At 44.2% G+C, this 16,715-nt stretch overlaps 1 protein-coding gene across 2 annotated transcripts in view; it reads left to right on the plus strand.

Annotated features, from left to right (window-relative positions):
- ANKRD46 (ankyrin repeat domain 46) overlaps positions 1 to 14,267 on the plus strand; it is a 51,979-nt gene extending 37,712 nt beyond the window's left edge. For both annotated transcript variants that reach the window (XM_033934320.1, XM_033934321.1), the window contains exon 4: positions 13,799 to 14,267. In XM_033934320.1, coding sequence (XP_033790211.1) covers positions 13,799 to 14,015 — 217 coding nt within the window. In that variant the 3' untranslated portion in view covers positions 14,016 to 14,267. The remainder of the gene's footprint in view (positions 1 to 13,798) is intronic.
- The last annotated feature ends 2,448 nt before the right edge of the window (positions 14,268 to 16,715 follow it).

Here is a 16,715-nt window from a genome sequence, read left to right on the forward strand (position 1 = left end):
CAAATCCAGACTCAAGACCCACTTCTTTGAAGTTGCTTTGGAACTGCTAACCTCCATTCGCTGGTAGGCATTCATGCCTGATGAACTCCCCAACACCCTACTTGTTATGTTTGTCTGTTAAGTAGATTGTATGCTTTTCTGAGCAGGGACCTTGAATGTTCTAATGCAGTGTTCTTCAACCTTTTTACACCTATGGACCGACAGAAATAAAATAATAATTTCGTGGACCGGCAAACTACTAAGACTGAAATATTTTTTTTTAACCATCACTGCCCCTTCCCTGCAAGCTCGGTCCCGCAAACCATCTGCACCCATCTGCACAAGCATCAAATAGTTATGATTTTATATTGAACATATTTTATTAAAGTATAAAAAGAAACAATATTCTGTATAATTGTCATTTTATAAATACAAATAATAGAGGGCAAGGATCAACAAAACTCCCCTCCCCTTCACATATATCCCCTCTACTATCAAGAAAACTGAATAAGCCAAATTATTACAGAATGCTACACAAATATCATGCTAATAGAATACCGCAGTCACACATGGCAGGAATGATGTTAGGGGAGTGCAACTAGGGCAACTGCCCCATGGTCAGAGAGTGCCCTAAGCCAGCTGGAAGCTAAAGAAGCACTGCCTGGGCTTTGCAGTCCCCAGTTATGTCTAACACCAGCTCTAGCAGGATATATATTTCAAATCTGATATATTCTAATCACAAAATAGAAATAAAATTATTATTATTTTTTTTAAAATAAAGCTTTTATTGAAATAAACACAAAATACATGAAATACAGTGTATATGTAGGAAAAACACAACAAAAACAGTACACTGCAAGCAAGGAAACACCAGCTATGTTAGCAACAAGAAGAATAAACATATGCAATCCCCATACTCCAGTAAAAACAATCAACCATACCCACCAACCCACAACCAAATCCCCCCCTCCCACCCCCCAGGGACGAAACACTGTTCCCACAGCACCCAATACGGTTATAGAGCTTCTTACCGAAAACAGAGAAAGGAATAGGATTAATCAAGTTCAAGTTTCAAGTTTACCTTTATTTGATGAATCGCTTATCACAATACCTAAGCGATGTACAATTAAAAACCATCAGAGTGTGGCAATACATTTAGTTAATAAAAATCAATTAAGAGACAGACATACATTTAGTTGACAAAAAATCACTTAAGAAACTGACAAAGATTGACGAACATGAAGGGGTGGGAAGCAAGGGAAGAAGTTACAATTTTGTTATCTGTTAAAGTTTAACATCCAAGGGTAAAAGCACATTGGGTAAAGATGGGTTAAGATGAAAAAGAAGGGTATGGAAACCTAAAGAAGACTATGTTTTATAGGTCAAATGCGTCCTGGAATAAATATGTTTTTAAAATTTTCTTAAACGCAACAAGGTCTTTTTCGTTTTTGATAAAATTTGGAAGGGAGTTCCACAGTGTGGGCGCTTTTACAGAGAATATGTCATTGCGTCTTGTGCCTATGATTCTTAATGAAGGGACTGATAGCAAATTTAATGAAGAGGACCTTAATGAACGAGCAGATTTGTGTGGGACAATCATTTTTGCAATAAATTGGGGTTCATTGAAGCTTAATGTTTTGAAAACCAAAAATAGTATTTTAAAGGTAATTCGGTGGGTTATAGGAAGCCAGTGTGATTTAATTAGTAAGGGGGTAACATGATCAAATTTCTTTGCATTGAATATTAATTTTACTGCTGTGTTTTGGATAATTTGGAGACGTCTATTTTCTTTTTGAGTTATGTTAATAAAGAGAGCATTGCAATAGTCCAGTTTGGAAATGATAAGAGAGTGAATTAAAATATTGAGTGATTTTGCTTCCAAAAAAGTAGAAATTGAACGTAAGAGACGTAATCTATAAAAACAGGATTTTACTATTGCGCTGATATGGTCATGAAAAGATAGATCAACATCGATTATTACGCCGAGGATTTTCAACTTAGATACTGATTCTAATGGGATGTTATCAAGTATGAATGGTGTTTTTTGAAATATGTCTCCTTTCCAATTGAAAAGCATGGTTTTTGTTTTTTGGGTATTTAAAGCCAATTTGTTATTATTTAACCAGGTTTTTATTTTTTCTAGTTTGTCAGTGATAGTTATTATTTCTTCTGTGTTTTCTGGATTGAGAGGGTGCAGTAGTTGAATATCATCAGCGTATGAAAATGTTGTGAATCCTAGTGACTGTGACATGGTAATGAGTGGGGATAAGAAAATGTTAAATAGCAGAGGGGATAATATTGATCCTTGTGGAACTCCGGAAGATAAAGAAAAATTTTCAGAATAGGACTCATTAAATTTAACTCTCGAAATTCGGTTTGATAGAAAGGATGTTAACCACTGTAAGACTTGGCCATCAATCCCTAGTCTCCCCAGTCCAAAATCCCCCCAGTCCAAAGTCCCCCAGCCCTGTTACAAACTCAGCTCAAAATCCCACTCCACCCCTGCCAGACATTCCCACCATAGCCCGAAATCGACGCCAAATATGAGCATAGCCATGCTGCTTACCCTGCCTTATGGCTGTCAATTGATAGAGGAGTTGCCAAGTGAGCAAGCGTTGTTCCACCATGTCCCATGTGGGAGGGTGCGCTTGGTTCCATAAGGAGGCTAAAGCCAACCGGGCAGCAGTGAACGCCAAATTAAAAAATAAAGAATCTCCCCGGGCAAGGTCCAATTGATGCCAATACAAGAGGGCATGCCGCCAATCATCCAGAATCTGAAAATCAAGAATCCGAGACACCCGAGAAAATACCTCAGTCCAGAACCCAGGCACCCTCCCACAGTGCCACCACATATGAAGGTAGGTACCCACCTCCCCACAACCCCTCCAGCACAGAACGTTCACTCCACCCCTCCATCGAGCCAAAACCTGTGGAGTATAATACCAACGAAAAATAACCTTATATCCATTCTCAATCAGCAAAGCTGCTATACCCGCCGAGGAAACTTCTTTCCAAATGTCCCCCCAAGTATCCCAAGAAATAGCAGATCCCCAATCTCCCTCCCAAGCCAACATATAGGAATGCGGGGTCCCCCGACAATTAAGGCACCTATAGATAGCAGACAAAGCACCCTTCCGGAGCACCGGACCCAACAACAGCTCAAAGGGAGTTTTACCACCCCTTAAGTCCCCCAGAAGGCCCGAGGACCGGATATAATGAACCACTTGCAGGTAAGGAAATAGATCCCGGTCTCCGAAACCAAATCGGCCCCGAAGCTCTGAATATGGTCGGATACGACTCAAAACCGGATCCCACCATTGTCCCACACACACCAAGCCCCGAGACTCCCAAATAGCAAACACCCCTTCCCCCCACCCCGGTGGAAAAGCAGGATTATGTCGCAACGGGGTGTACCAGGAATGACGCCTACTCATCAATAGTCCTCCCCGAGTCTGATTCCAAACCCTCAGAGAAGTGCCAACCGAAGACAACTCTCCCGCAAGCCGCACCCTACCAGGCAGCCACGGCCGATGCAACAATGGCACCCCTTCAGTTAAGCATTGCTCAATCTCCACCCATGATTTCGGGTCCTGCGTCTGCCACTCCAGAAGGGCACGCAGCTGAGCAGCCTGAAAATATTTTACCACATTAGGAACCCCAAGCCCCCCATCACTCCTCCCCATACATAAGACTTTCCTGCTCACTCGTGGTCGCCGACCAGCCCAAATAAAGTCAAAAACATGCCGTTGAACCCCCTCCAACGTTCTCCTGCTCACCCAGAGAGGTAATACCTGAAATAAAAACAAGAGACGAGGCAAAATCATCATCTTCACTATTTCCACCCTACCCAACCAAGAAAAATACATGTCCTTCCAACTACTTAAGTCCTGACGAATACGACGGAAGAGCGGAGGATAATTGAGATCGTAAAGATCCACTCCCGGCGGTCCAAAATAAACCCCAAGGTACTGCAACGAATGCTGAACCCACCGAAACGCAAACCGGTCCCGAAAGTAAATCACTCTGTCAGGGGGTAAGTTAATATTAAGGAGCTCCGATTTCCCAACATTAATACGAAACCCCGACACCTGACCAAAAACCTCCAACTCACGCAATATAGCAGGTAAAGAAGTCTCAGGATCCTCCACTGTGAACAAAAGATCATCCGCAAACAACGACAACTTCCAGTCCCCTCCCGGCACCGTAACTCCCCTGATATCCCGATTCAACCGCACCCTCTGTGCCAGGGGTTCCACCGTCAGGGCAAAGAGGAGCGGGGAGAGAGGACACCCCTGGCACGTTCCCCTTGCTAGAGAAAAAGTCTCAGAATAGCCCCCATTCACCTTAATACACCCAACAGGACAAGTATACAGAACCCGAATCCAGGCTCGCATGCGCGGACCCAAACCCACGGAGTCCAATACCCGAAACAAAAAAGGCCAGGAGACCCTATCGAAAGCCTTCTCAGCGTCGATAGACAGAAACACAGTCTCCCGCTGCCCCCCCCTAGCTCTTTCAAACAAATTATAAACCCGGCGATTATTATCCCCCACCTGCCTACCCACAACAAAGCCTGACTGATCCGGGTGGATCAACCGGGGAATCCAGCTCATCAATCTATCTGCCCAAATCCGCGTGAAAATCTTAGTATCCACCCCCAACAGAGAGATCGGTCTATAGGAAGCACACTGAAGAGGATCCTTCCCCTCCTTAGCCAACACCGTAACGCCCGCCAATCGCATGAAGAATGGAAGGGCACTATTCTCTTGCAAAGAATTAAGAAAATGCAACAAATGAGGCAGCAAAATGTCCTGAAAGCGCTTATAGTACTTAACACTAAAGCCATCCAGCCCAGGCGATTTACCAAGCTTCATAGAACCCAACGCTCTACGAGCCTCAACCAACGTGAGAGGACGGTCCAGCCGCGCCACATCTTCCTGCGCAATCTTGGGCAACTCCGCCGAAATCAAATAAGCATCCAGGTCCTGCGAGGACCCAGTTGCTTCTGGAGTATAGAGATGAGAGTAAAACTCCACAAAACGTTTACGAATAGCATCCTCGGTCCGCAACAACTCTCCGGAAGCCGCCCGAATCGCAAGGATCTGATTACGCGTCTGCCTCACTTTCAAACGATGGGCCACTAAGCGACTAGCTTTATTAGAGAACTCAAAATATCTCTGTTGCAGGAGCTGCAAATTAAGTTGCAAACGCTCCAAGTCCAACGCCTGGAGATCACGACGAGCCTGAAACAACCGTCCACGCAGCTCCTTATCCCAAGGACTTCGCTTATGTAAGCTCTCCAACCTGCCAATCAAATTCAGTAAAACCGCCGCTTCTTCCCTATGGTTACGCTGCCGGGCAGCAGCAAGACCTGGAAGATGGAACATCTTGTAATATAATCAAGTTTGCGGATGATACAAAACTATGTCGGGCGGTTGGCTCTCAAAGGGACTGTGAGAATCTTCAGAAAGATCTAAATCAGCTGGAAACGTGGGCAATAAAGTGGCAGATGAATTTTAACATAGACAAATGCAAGGTGATGCATTTGGGAAAGAAAAACAAAGAACATGAATACAAGATGTCGGGGGTGACATAAGCCAAATGCGAACAAGAAAGGGATTTGGGGGTGCTGATAGACAGAACCCTAAAGCCATCGGCTCAATGTGCGGCGGCAGCGAAGAAAGCAAATAGGATGTTGGGCATGATTAAGAAGGGGATCACGAGTAGGTCGGAAGATGTTATAATGCCACTTTACAGAACAATGGTCAGACCACACTTAGAATACTGTGTCCAACACTGGTCTCCATACCTTAAGAAGGATAAAATTCTGTTGGAAAGGGTACAGAGGCGAGCCACAAAATTAGTCAAAGGCATGGAGAATTTAAGCTACATGGAACGCCTCGGAAACCTGGGACTGTTCACCCTTGAGAAGAGAAGACTGCGTGGGGAATCTAATAGAGACTTTTAAAATATTAAAGGGATTTGATCAAATTGACCAGGAAGCAGCATTACTGACATTTTCAGATGTGACACGGACAAGAAGTCATAGCCTAAAACTGAATGGCAGCAGGTTCAGGACAGATGTCAGGAAGTTCTGTTTCACACAGAGAGTGGTGGGCGCTTGGAATGCTCTCCCGGAGGAGGTGGTGGCAGAAAATACTGTGCTGGGTTTCAAACACAAGTTGGATGCACACCTTCTTGAAGATCATATTGAAGGATACGGGAAATCCGGGTCTCCAAAAAGGAGCACCTAAATGGGCCTCCGCATGTGCGGATCACCGGATTAGATGGACCTCGGTCTGATCCGGTGAAGGCGTTTCTTATGTTCTTATGCCCCTAAGCGTAGCCTTTAGCCCCTCCCAAACCGCTTCCATCGATGCCCCACACTCCGCATTCAGATCCAAGTATTCCTGTAGCCATCCCTCTATTTGAGCCCCCACCTCCGGGTCATCCAGAAGACTATCATTGAAACGCCAAAATTTCCGTCCCGAACCCCGCCCCTCCCCCAGAAACCGCAACCAAACAGGAGCGTGATCCGACCACGTAAAGGATTCAATCCCCGCTGAGTCCACACAATGAAGCAAACCCCGCTCTACAAATACATAATCAATTCTGGAATAGGAGGTATGCATCCCAGAAAAGTAAGTATAGTATTTTACCGACGGATGCAGCCACCTCCAGCAGTCCACCACATTAAGGGTAGTTAGCGCCTCCCGCAACAATTTACGGTCCCGTCTCCCATAATGATCCGCCCTCCCCGAATTATCCAAATGGGGGTCACCGTGAGATTAAAATCCCCCCCCCAAGACCAGGGCCCCCCCCCTTAAACCGGAGAATACGAGGCACCAGCTCCCGAAAGAAAGCCCCCTGACCTTCATTAGGGGCATAAACATTTACCAGGGAGTATAATCCCCCTTCTATCAAAGCCTCCAACATTATATATCTCCCCTGGGGGTCTCTCACCACTCTATGTACTTCGCAGCAGATCCCTTTACGAATAAGGATCCCCACCCCTCCCCTCTTGGAGGTACCCACCCGGGAGGCCCAAAAAGCCTGTGAGAATCTGGAATCATGAGCCAAGGATTCATGGGACTGAAGTAAATGAGTTTCCTGGACAAAACAAATATCTGCCCGTAGGCGGAGTAGCTCCCTATAGAAAGCCCGTCTCTTATTTGGGGAATTCAGGCCTCGGATGTTATAAGAAACCAACTTAAACCCCTCCATAATCCAAATAAAACAGAAAATGTACAGCTCCAACCCCACCACCTTCGTCCCCATATCCCCCTCTCCCCCCCACCCACCCTCCCCCCCCACCCCCCCTCTCCCAAAGTGAGAGTCCACAGATCTCCCACCAACATACAAGGAAGTGAACCATCCCCATGGCCCCTCACTCAAACCCCACAACCAAACACTATCAATGCTACACCCCCATTAATCCCCCCAAATAAACACAGCAATTAAACAATTCCCTCAAACAACAGTCCCCCCTCCTCCCCCACCACAGATCCCAGTTACATCACAAGTATATCACAGTTCCAACACCCAGCACAGTAGCACCCCCCCCCAATCCTCCCTCCACCCACACCCTAGAACCAGGCCATGAACATCCCCCACAAGCCTCCCATCCAAAACCCAGAAACACAGCCTCAGGGGTGAGTCCAGAAAATCCCCCACACAGGTGCGGAGGGAGCAGAGTTAGTACAGCATCAGAACAAACATTGTCTATCAGCCCTCAAGAGGGGCCACTCGATGAAGAGGCAGAAACACGAGGATGTAGTCCTCCCCCTCGGCCTCCCCGTCCGCTCCGGGATCCACTCTCCACTCTCTGCCATCTGAAGGCAGCAGGGGCCCCCACACGATTGGATACCGCTCCCACCGCAGAAGCCGCCTCCTCAGGGATCTCAATACCAGCTTGTTGCAGCAAGCCACGGGCCTCCTGGACTGTGGTTACTTTAGTGTGTACACCATTGATGGAAATGACTACTCCAAAAGGGTAAGTCCAGCGGTAACGCAGATTGCTGCGCTGCAGAGCTTTAGTCACCTCCCGAAATACCCGGCATTTCTGGAGCATGCCAGCATCCAGGTCCTGATAGAACTCCAACCGATGGCCCTCCAGGTGACCGTGCCCAACTCCCGGGCTCTGCGGAATATCTGTTCCTTAAGCATAAAGCTCTGGAGGCAGAGCACAATATCTTTGGGTTGGTCTGTGGTCCGGGGACCTAAGGCTCGATGTGCCCGCTCAAGACCTGGCTCCAGGTTGTCGTCCTATAGAACGAATCAGCTTAATAGTGGTGGCACGAACATCTTTATACTCCGGCAGATCAGGCAGGCCCCGCACCCTCAAGTTATTACGCCGGGTGCGGTTCTCCAGATCCTCGACCTTATCCAGGAGGAGTTGGTAATCAGCGGAAGCAGTCTCCAAAGATCTTTGCATTCCAGTCACATTTTCCTCACAGCTATCCAGCCGCATCTCCACCACCTCTACCCTCATGCCCACCTCCACCAAGTCAGTGCGTAGCTCCTGCACTGCCTCCCGGACTTGTATAGCTACAGCAGAGATTTCAGACTTCACCTCAGTAATCCAGCGCTGCATGTCCGCTTTCGTTAGCGGTTCCGGTGAGGCACATTCTTGTACAGGCTCTGCTATCATGTCAGCAACTGCCGCAACTGCGCCGCTCAATCTTGCCACCTCCCCACAACTAGTCTCTGGGCCCACGCTGCCACGTGCAGCCCAACCCAGCGCCTGCTCCATCGTGCGCTGGCCGGGTTTCTCGCCAGGCAACTTTTTTCGCGTTGCCATGGGGTCTGCTGTCTCTTCCCTCGCTGCCCCACTGCCCGGGAAAAGAAAAATCGCTCCGTTAACACAGCTTAACGATAGTTAGAACGCCGGCCCGAACGGAGCTCTCAGTTTAAGCTCCCATCCGCGGCGATGACGTCACTTCCATAAAATTATTTTTTTTCTACCTTTCGTCGTCTCTGGTTTCTGCTTTCATCTTATTTTCCCTTGTCCAGCAGCCTTATTTTCTCTTGCCCAGCAGCTTCCCAGCTTTCTCCCCTCCCAGCAGCTCTCCATACTTGCCAGTGCAGCGATTCACTAAGGCAGCCTTGGGTCCTTTGATGGGTCGTGCTGCCTCTGAGGAAAGAGAAAGTTGTACCATCAGAGGCAGCCGCGACTCAGCAAAAGCCTCAAGGCTGCCTTAGTGAATTGCTGCGCTGGCAAGTACGGAGAGCTGCTGGGAGGGGAGAAAGCCACTGTTGGAGGCTCCCCATGATCTCGCCGGCCCTGCACGGACCAGCAGGAAATTGCTGTTTGAACTTGATGCTTTTTTTCTCCCTGTTTTTTTTTTAAATCAACATATGCTGGTGTGCTCTCCCTCTATTAGCTGAGTAATATTTTTTTATTTTTGTTATGCTAACATGCAAAACTATCCAATTTGGAGCCATTTCGCCTGCCCTACCCGCCAACATCTCCCCTTACCTCCCATTCAGCACCGCCCTTTCCTGTTTCCATTCAGCACTTCCCCTCTTCTCTCTCCATCCTGCTCCCGCATTCCGGCATCACTTCCTTTCTCCTCCAAGCGTGCTTACGTTCCAGCCACGGCCTTTCTTCTAACGCGTCCTGGCCAGCAGGAAATTGAAGCTCATCAATCTCGCCGGCCCTGCGCGGACTGGCAGGAATTTTCTGCGGACCGGCGGTTGAAGAACTGTGTTCTAATGTACAGCATTGCATATGTCTAGCAGTGCTATAAAAATAAGTAGTAGTAGTGATTGTTAGCATCCAATCATGATAAAGATAAGCTCTTGGGCCGTGTAAAAGAAGATTTGATAGAATAGGGCAAACTGTTCATGTTATCTTTAGTAAACGTGTCCCTTAGCTGCAATTCCCAATTCTCTTCAAGGTTTAGAATAAAAGTTTGTCAGTCGAGTTATTGTATTTTTTTTTTTTTAACTTTATTTTTATTGAATTTAACATACTTTACAAGTATAACTACTTGATTTAGAAATACAGAATCATGTTCCAAAAGAAAAACATCATTAAACATTACAGTCTTTAAAATAAATATATATGAAACTTAACTCTTCCTTAGACCTCAATTAGAAGGAGGAAAAGAAAACAAAGATATTATAGGAGTAATATTACAATGATACAACAAAAAAATAAAAGTAAAGACTTAAACGCTAGAACCCAGCGTTTCCTTTAAGCTACATTCCCTCCACTAGATAAACCTTTGAGATCTAAAAAGGAACGTAGATGATCTGGTGTAAAATACACATATTTCAGGCCCTTAAACTTAATGACACATTTGCATGGATAAGCTAGCAAAAAAGTAGCACCTAGCTTCCTTGTCTCTTCTCTCATGCCCAAAAACATTTTCCGTCTTTCCTGGGTTATTCTAGTTACATCATGATATAACCATAAACGTTGACCACAAAAAAGTGATCCAGACTTTTTAAAGAATAGCCTCATAACTGCGTTAAGATCTTGTTTAAAGATGAAGTTAACAATTAAAGTTCCTCTTTCTTTAACTTCCATAGATGATTCCTCTAATATTGCCGTAAGATTTTGCAGATCTTTATCAGTAACCAAATTCTCACCCTTAGGTATATCTAAATTTCTTTTTGAAGTAGGTAAGAAGTATACTTTGTTTAAAGGGGGAATCTGATCTTGCGGATAGTTCAAACATTCTACCAAAAATTTTTAAAAAATCTCAATGGGTGATATTGCCGTAATCCTTGGGCAATTTAGAATTCTCAAGTTCAATCTTCTGTTAAAGTTCTCAATCATTTCTATTTTACGGGCTGTAGAATTTTGTTCTTTAACAATGGTGGTAATTGAGTTTTTCAGTGAAGCTGACTCAATTTGTATTTTATCCATGCATTCTTGCTTAACTTTTAGCAAACTTTCAGAAAAGTTATCCATAACCATTACCTCAACATCTGAGGCAGTCTTCTCCACCTTCACATCCATTCTCTTGATAGCCTCCAAAAGTATTTCCAGTGTCACTGCTGGGGTGTTTGTTAGTGCTCCTTCTCCTTCAGCAACCTTTCCTCCCAGCGTTCCAGCTAGGGCTGTAGCTCCTCCCATTGCCTGCTCCGGGGTCTCCAACTCCTCTCCCTCGGGGCCAAGCTCGACACTCTGCGCCTCTGCTGGACATGGGGGCGCAGAGAGATGCGGTGGAGACAACGATGTCAACAGGTCCAAAGACCCGAGTGCTCCCTCACTCAGGTCCGACGCGGAACTCTCCCGCCGTGGGGACATCTGGGCGTCGGCTGGGCTCAGCGGCTGCAAAAACCGCTGAATTGACTGCTGGGCTGGAGACGATGTGAGCAGCGGCAAATGACCCGCTCTCACACTCCCCTTCCTCTTCGCATGAGGCATTCCGACAAGTAAGTATCTGGTTAAAGTATTAATTTGAAGAAAAAACGCTAAGCCTGCCGAGCACAGCTACATAGCGTCCACCATCTTGTATTCCTCCTCCTTAATTTTCGCCGAGTTATTGTATTTTAAGGAAGTGAGTTTAGGCATGTTATTAGTGTCTAGGCAGTGTGCACTCAGCACTTTCCAAGCAGTATCAGAGCCGCTTGCTGGAGGCTGCAATGATGGGAATAAACATGCGGCCAGGTCGGCCATGTGTAGAGAAACATGAGAATAAGGGGGTAGGTTCAGATTACCCGGCACGGGGCAGTCCGCAGTCTGATGTGCTAAAGGACCCATAGCAATAAGATTGTCAGGCTCACGTGTATTGTTAGAGTCCAAAGCAAACAGCATGGTCTCGTTTGAGACAGTATCATATTTAGGAGGATTATAGCACCATTCCCGCCAGAGGTTCCAAGTGCTCCTGCTGGGACCTGCCTTTTTTACCATTAAGTAGAATGGCACAAAGAGCAACAAGGTCGTTCCAATAGAGGGAGCCAGCTACTGGCCATTCCCAACCGGAGGGTTCGCTTTATTCGTTTTAGAAGTATGCCTAACCCACATATCATGGAAATATTGTATGAGTTTAGTTAAACAAGGATGATTAGCAAGTTTTATGATGTCTAAAGGTAACATTATAAAATACACACTATTATAAATTACATACTATAGGACTGTGCTCCCGCAACTTACCTATATGACTGACTAAACTCCTGCAACTGACAGAAATAGAAGCTTAAACATAAAAAATCACAGGCCCTTCTTATCCTAAGATCCATTAAGTAACTAATTAATAAAAATAAAGGTACTTAGAGTATTCATGCTCTGGCTACAATCACCAGTAGGTCGATTTTGGCTACAAATCACCAGTAGGTTGATTCAGTCGCTGGCTACACTCACCAGTCTGAACAAATATATGCAAAAATAAGGATATAAGGGCAAGGGGCCAAAAAGGGTCCCAAGCCCCCTCAAACATGGACGTCACCAATGAAGAGGCCACTGCAAGCCCCTCCAAAGTAATTTAAATGACCTCACACCGACAACCCAATTGCTGTATATAATAAAGGTTTATTAGTAATAAACAAAAGTCAGCTTACATATAATAAAATCACAGCAAGTTAGGCCAACGGATAACATACATCTGTTATGTGTGAACCGTCCTAAAGCTGAAGTCAACCGGTATGCTACTTTTATACCCTAGTTTAGTAGCCTAGGGTTAAGAATGCTACCTGGTTACAAATTACATACTTAGTTTCTATTGGATTGTCACATTTGTTATTTTTGTTGATTGAATGGTATACATACTGTAATTAAGTCATAATGAAACATAGTGTCAAATATAACTTCTCTATTTCCCCTGACAATGCATTCTTAATACTAAGGTCAATGATCCCCGAGGGTGGGCATCCTGACTCTTCCCTCCTAATCTTGCTTGTAGATTGCCAACAGCTTTATTTATAGATGATGTCATTTTGACCTTGTCATCTTGACCTGACTTTGTGGCTTTCTTGTGGTACAAGTATTTCTTGGAAAGTCCCAGAACATCCAACACTTGTCATAGTCATCAGATATTTGCCAGCTTCTAGGGCAAAGATGAAGTCCTCTTGCAAAAGTATTATTTGTACTGACAGGAAAATATGCACTTTTTGCACAGTTCATAGACCTTATGATAGGTTTGATTCAGTAGCACAATGCCCCTCCTGAGGGTCTCCTAAGGGTCTTTTTCCCTCTCAATACACATCTCAGCAACATCCTTTTAGTAAAAAGGCCACTCATTGTCTTAACAATTTAAATATATATATCAGTTGGGCCAGATCGAAAGCTCTCTCCTTGATTATTCATTGTAGAGTTCTTTCCATTTCAGTGGAAAAAGGAAAAGTTAATGTACTTGGGAATGATATACTATAATGATCTAGAAAAGCAGATTTTGATGTACGGAAAGGGAAATTTTATTTGTACTATAGTTACTTTAAAGGCATCACTATTATTGTTAAAATAATTTTCCGCACATATAGCATGCATATAATTTGCATGCTATTGTACTGAGAATCACCAGTAAAACAAAAATTGCTCCCATCATGGTATTTTTTTTACCATGGTGTCAGCGCTTAAAAAATCTGGCCCTGAGACTTTATTGATGCAAGGTTGAATAGTAGGCAGAGAAGGCAACTTGCATGTTCTTTTGCATTTTCTTAATAATTCTTAGGCATTTCTAGTGGTATTTGTTTATTTACCAATATCAGAAGTAAGAAAATTTGTATATAAAATTTTATACCATCTTTCTGAGAATTCATCCAAAAAGGTTTACAATTAGGTTCGTAAAAACAAAATCACTTATCTGTACTGAAAAACATAATAAAATATCTTTCTTCTTGACAACTTATTACTTGAATTATTTTACAGTGCAATGGAAAGTCATTCCCTCCTGAATCCAAACCTGCAACAGGGTGAAGGAGTTCTTTCCAGTTTTCGCACCACTTGGCAAGAATTTGTGGAGGACCTGGGATTCTGGAGGGTGCTGCTCCTCATAGTTGTCATCGCACTTCTTTCTCTTGGCATTGCATACTATGTTAGTGGGGTGCTTCCTTTTGTGGAAAACCAGCCTGAATTGGTGCATTAAAAACTGTTTATTTTCCTGAGGTCTCTAAATGTATTTAACTACAATAGTAGGCCAGTTTTTCTACTTATCTTTTTATTGTTAATCATCCCTTTAAAGGAATACATTAGCTACGTGAAGCTTGAATGCACCAAAACACTGAGCTTTCTACCTGTGGACTGCATTAATTTCTTGAGATAGATTTTTTTTCTCTGTTAGTGCTTGTAGAAAACAAAAGCTTATTGAGGCTGAAACTAATAAAATGGTGAACAGTGACTTAGAGGATTTATTAAAGTTATTGTAGCTACTGTCCTGAGTAGGTGTGCTCTAAAAGTCACAAGATAGACCAATACAATCCTAAGGTCTTTTCCATGATGAGTAAGTCAAGGGAACTGATGGGCTACAGTGAAGAGCAAATATGGATTTAAAAAAAGTGGGTAAAGTATACAGAATATGTCTCATGGAATTCTTTCTAGCTCCTGCATGTGTATGTGTGCGTTAGTATATATCTTTGATTTGGTGGAGAGAAGGGGGAGGGTGGCTTTGTACAAAGATAAAGATGTGCATTTTATGCCAGTATAGCAGTGATTAGAAAATAATAATATATTGCCATACTTAATTTCATTTTAGCAAACTGTTTAGATGTCACTGTGGATAAATTTGAAAGCATAGATTATTCAGTTTAATCACAGAGGTACCGTGTCTGCTCCTCATGTGTGGTGCAGTGGTTAGAATGATGCTCATACAATTAGACCTTACCGCTGCATTCGACTTGGTGGACCATAACATTCTACTACAAATCCTGGATACAATATCACAGATAAAGTATACACATGGTTTGAAGGATTCCTTAAATCAAGAACCTATAGAGTAAAATCAGACAAACAAAAATCTGAACCTTGGTCAAACTCCTGCAGAGTTCCCCAAGGATCCCCTCTATCCCCGACTCTCTTCAATCTCTATACAGCCTTCCTCAGCTCTTGGACAAACAAGGCATAACCTCCTACAGCTATGCCGATGACATTACCATTCTCATACCCTTCGATCAACCTGAACTCTCCATGACGAACACAATATACCAAACACTAAAATCAATAGCAACCTGGATGAAAGATCACAAACTGAAATTGAACCCAGATAAAACGAAATTCATCCTCCTAGAAAACAACAAAATACCAACCATAACCAACATTGAAATCAACGCAATCAACTACCCCATACAAATCACCCTAAAACTGCTAGGAATAACTATCGACAGATGCTGCACCATGCAACCGCAAATCAATAAAACAATACAAAAGTCATTCTTAGTCATGAGAAACTTAAGACAAGTTCGGAAATTCTCCGAGAAAACTCAATTCCAGCTCATAGTTCAGTCCTTAATACTAGGCCTACTTGACTACTGTAATATCCTCTACCTCCCATGCCCTACAACCATAACAAAACAACTACAAACTATCCAAAACACAGCACTAAGACTGTGGGGGGAGTACGGTTGCTGTTACTCTTCTTCTGTACATGTTTGCTATCTTATAGTATATGATGCATCATTGATTGTACTAAGCACCCTTGAGGTGCCCTGGTGTTGTTTTGCTGCTGTTTGCATCAATAAAAATTGTGTGAATCTAAAATAATTTTCCGCACACATAGCAAGCATATAATTTGCTATTGTACTGAGAATCACTAGTAAAACAAAAATTTGCATGCTATTGTACTGAGAATCATCAGTAAAACAAAAATTGCTCCCACCAGTTTTTTTTTTTTTTTTACCGAGTTAGATCCCCCTGCAGTTTCAATTTCTGCAAGTAATCTGTGCAGAAGTCTTCTGATCTGCTCTGCTGCTTTTTCTTATTTTGGTCACGTAAGGTTTTTGGGGGGGTTTTCGGTGGCTTCAGTGCTGTGAGGCCCCTTATGGTGTCCTCTGCTGGAGGAAAGAATGCAGTCTTGCAGAGCCAGACTGCTGCTTCACAGAGAAACTTCAGTGGACCTGTGGAACGAGCCTGCTATGTGCCACCCTTCTCAGACTCTGGGTCCATTCCCCTGGGAGCTCATTTGTCCACTGACCTGGTCAGGGGTTTAAGCACAGGCTGTATGCATCCTGTGTAAAAGCCCCTCCAGGTTTCAGGGCCGCAGGCTGTTTCCCCCCCCCCCCCCCCCAGTCGTGTGTAGAGTTTCCATGGGGGCGGAGGTTACAGTCGGAATCCGTCTGACTGGCAGTCTGAAGATCATCAAGTCTGGTCATTTTGGAGCGGTTCTGAGGCAAAAAACCTTTTTCCTCCATTCAGCTGCAGTGTAAAGAGCTAAGTCTGTGTTCGGTCATGGACCATTCTAATGTGCTGTCCTCCTTTTTTCTGTCTCACTCGCAGCTTCTCGGTCTGGTGATGAAACAGTGATGTACACGAGACAGCTCTGTCTGGCTCTCTAAAGCTATGGCTAGGCTTTATCCACTAGCTTCTGATTTTCAACAGCTTTTTGAGTAGACCGAAGTAGATTCTGCTGTGGAACAGGTTCTAGCATATGGCCCTCCTTAACGATAAAGGTGTAGAAACATAGAACATGATGGCAGAAAAGGGCCACGGCCCACACTAATGGCCCACCCCATAACTACCTCCATGAAGAGATCCCACATGCCAATCCCATCTTTTCTTAAAATCTGGCACGCTGCTGGCCTCAATTACCTGTTGTGGAAGATTATTCCAGCGATCAACCACCCTTTCGGTGAAG

Source organism: Geotrypetes seraphini, chromosome 2, assembly GCF_902459505.1.
Source record: "Geotrypetes seraphini chromosome 2, aGeoSer1.1, whole genome shotgun sequence".
NCBI classification, from domain to species: Eukaryota; Metazoa; Chordata; class Amphibia; order Gymnophiona; family Dermophiidae; genus Geotrypetes; species Geotrypetes seraphini.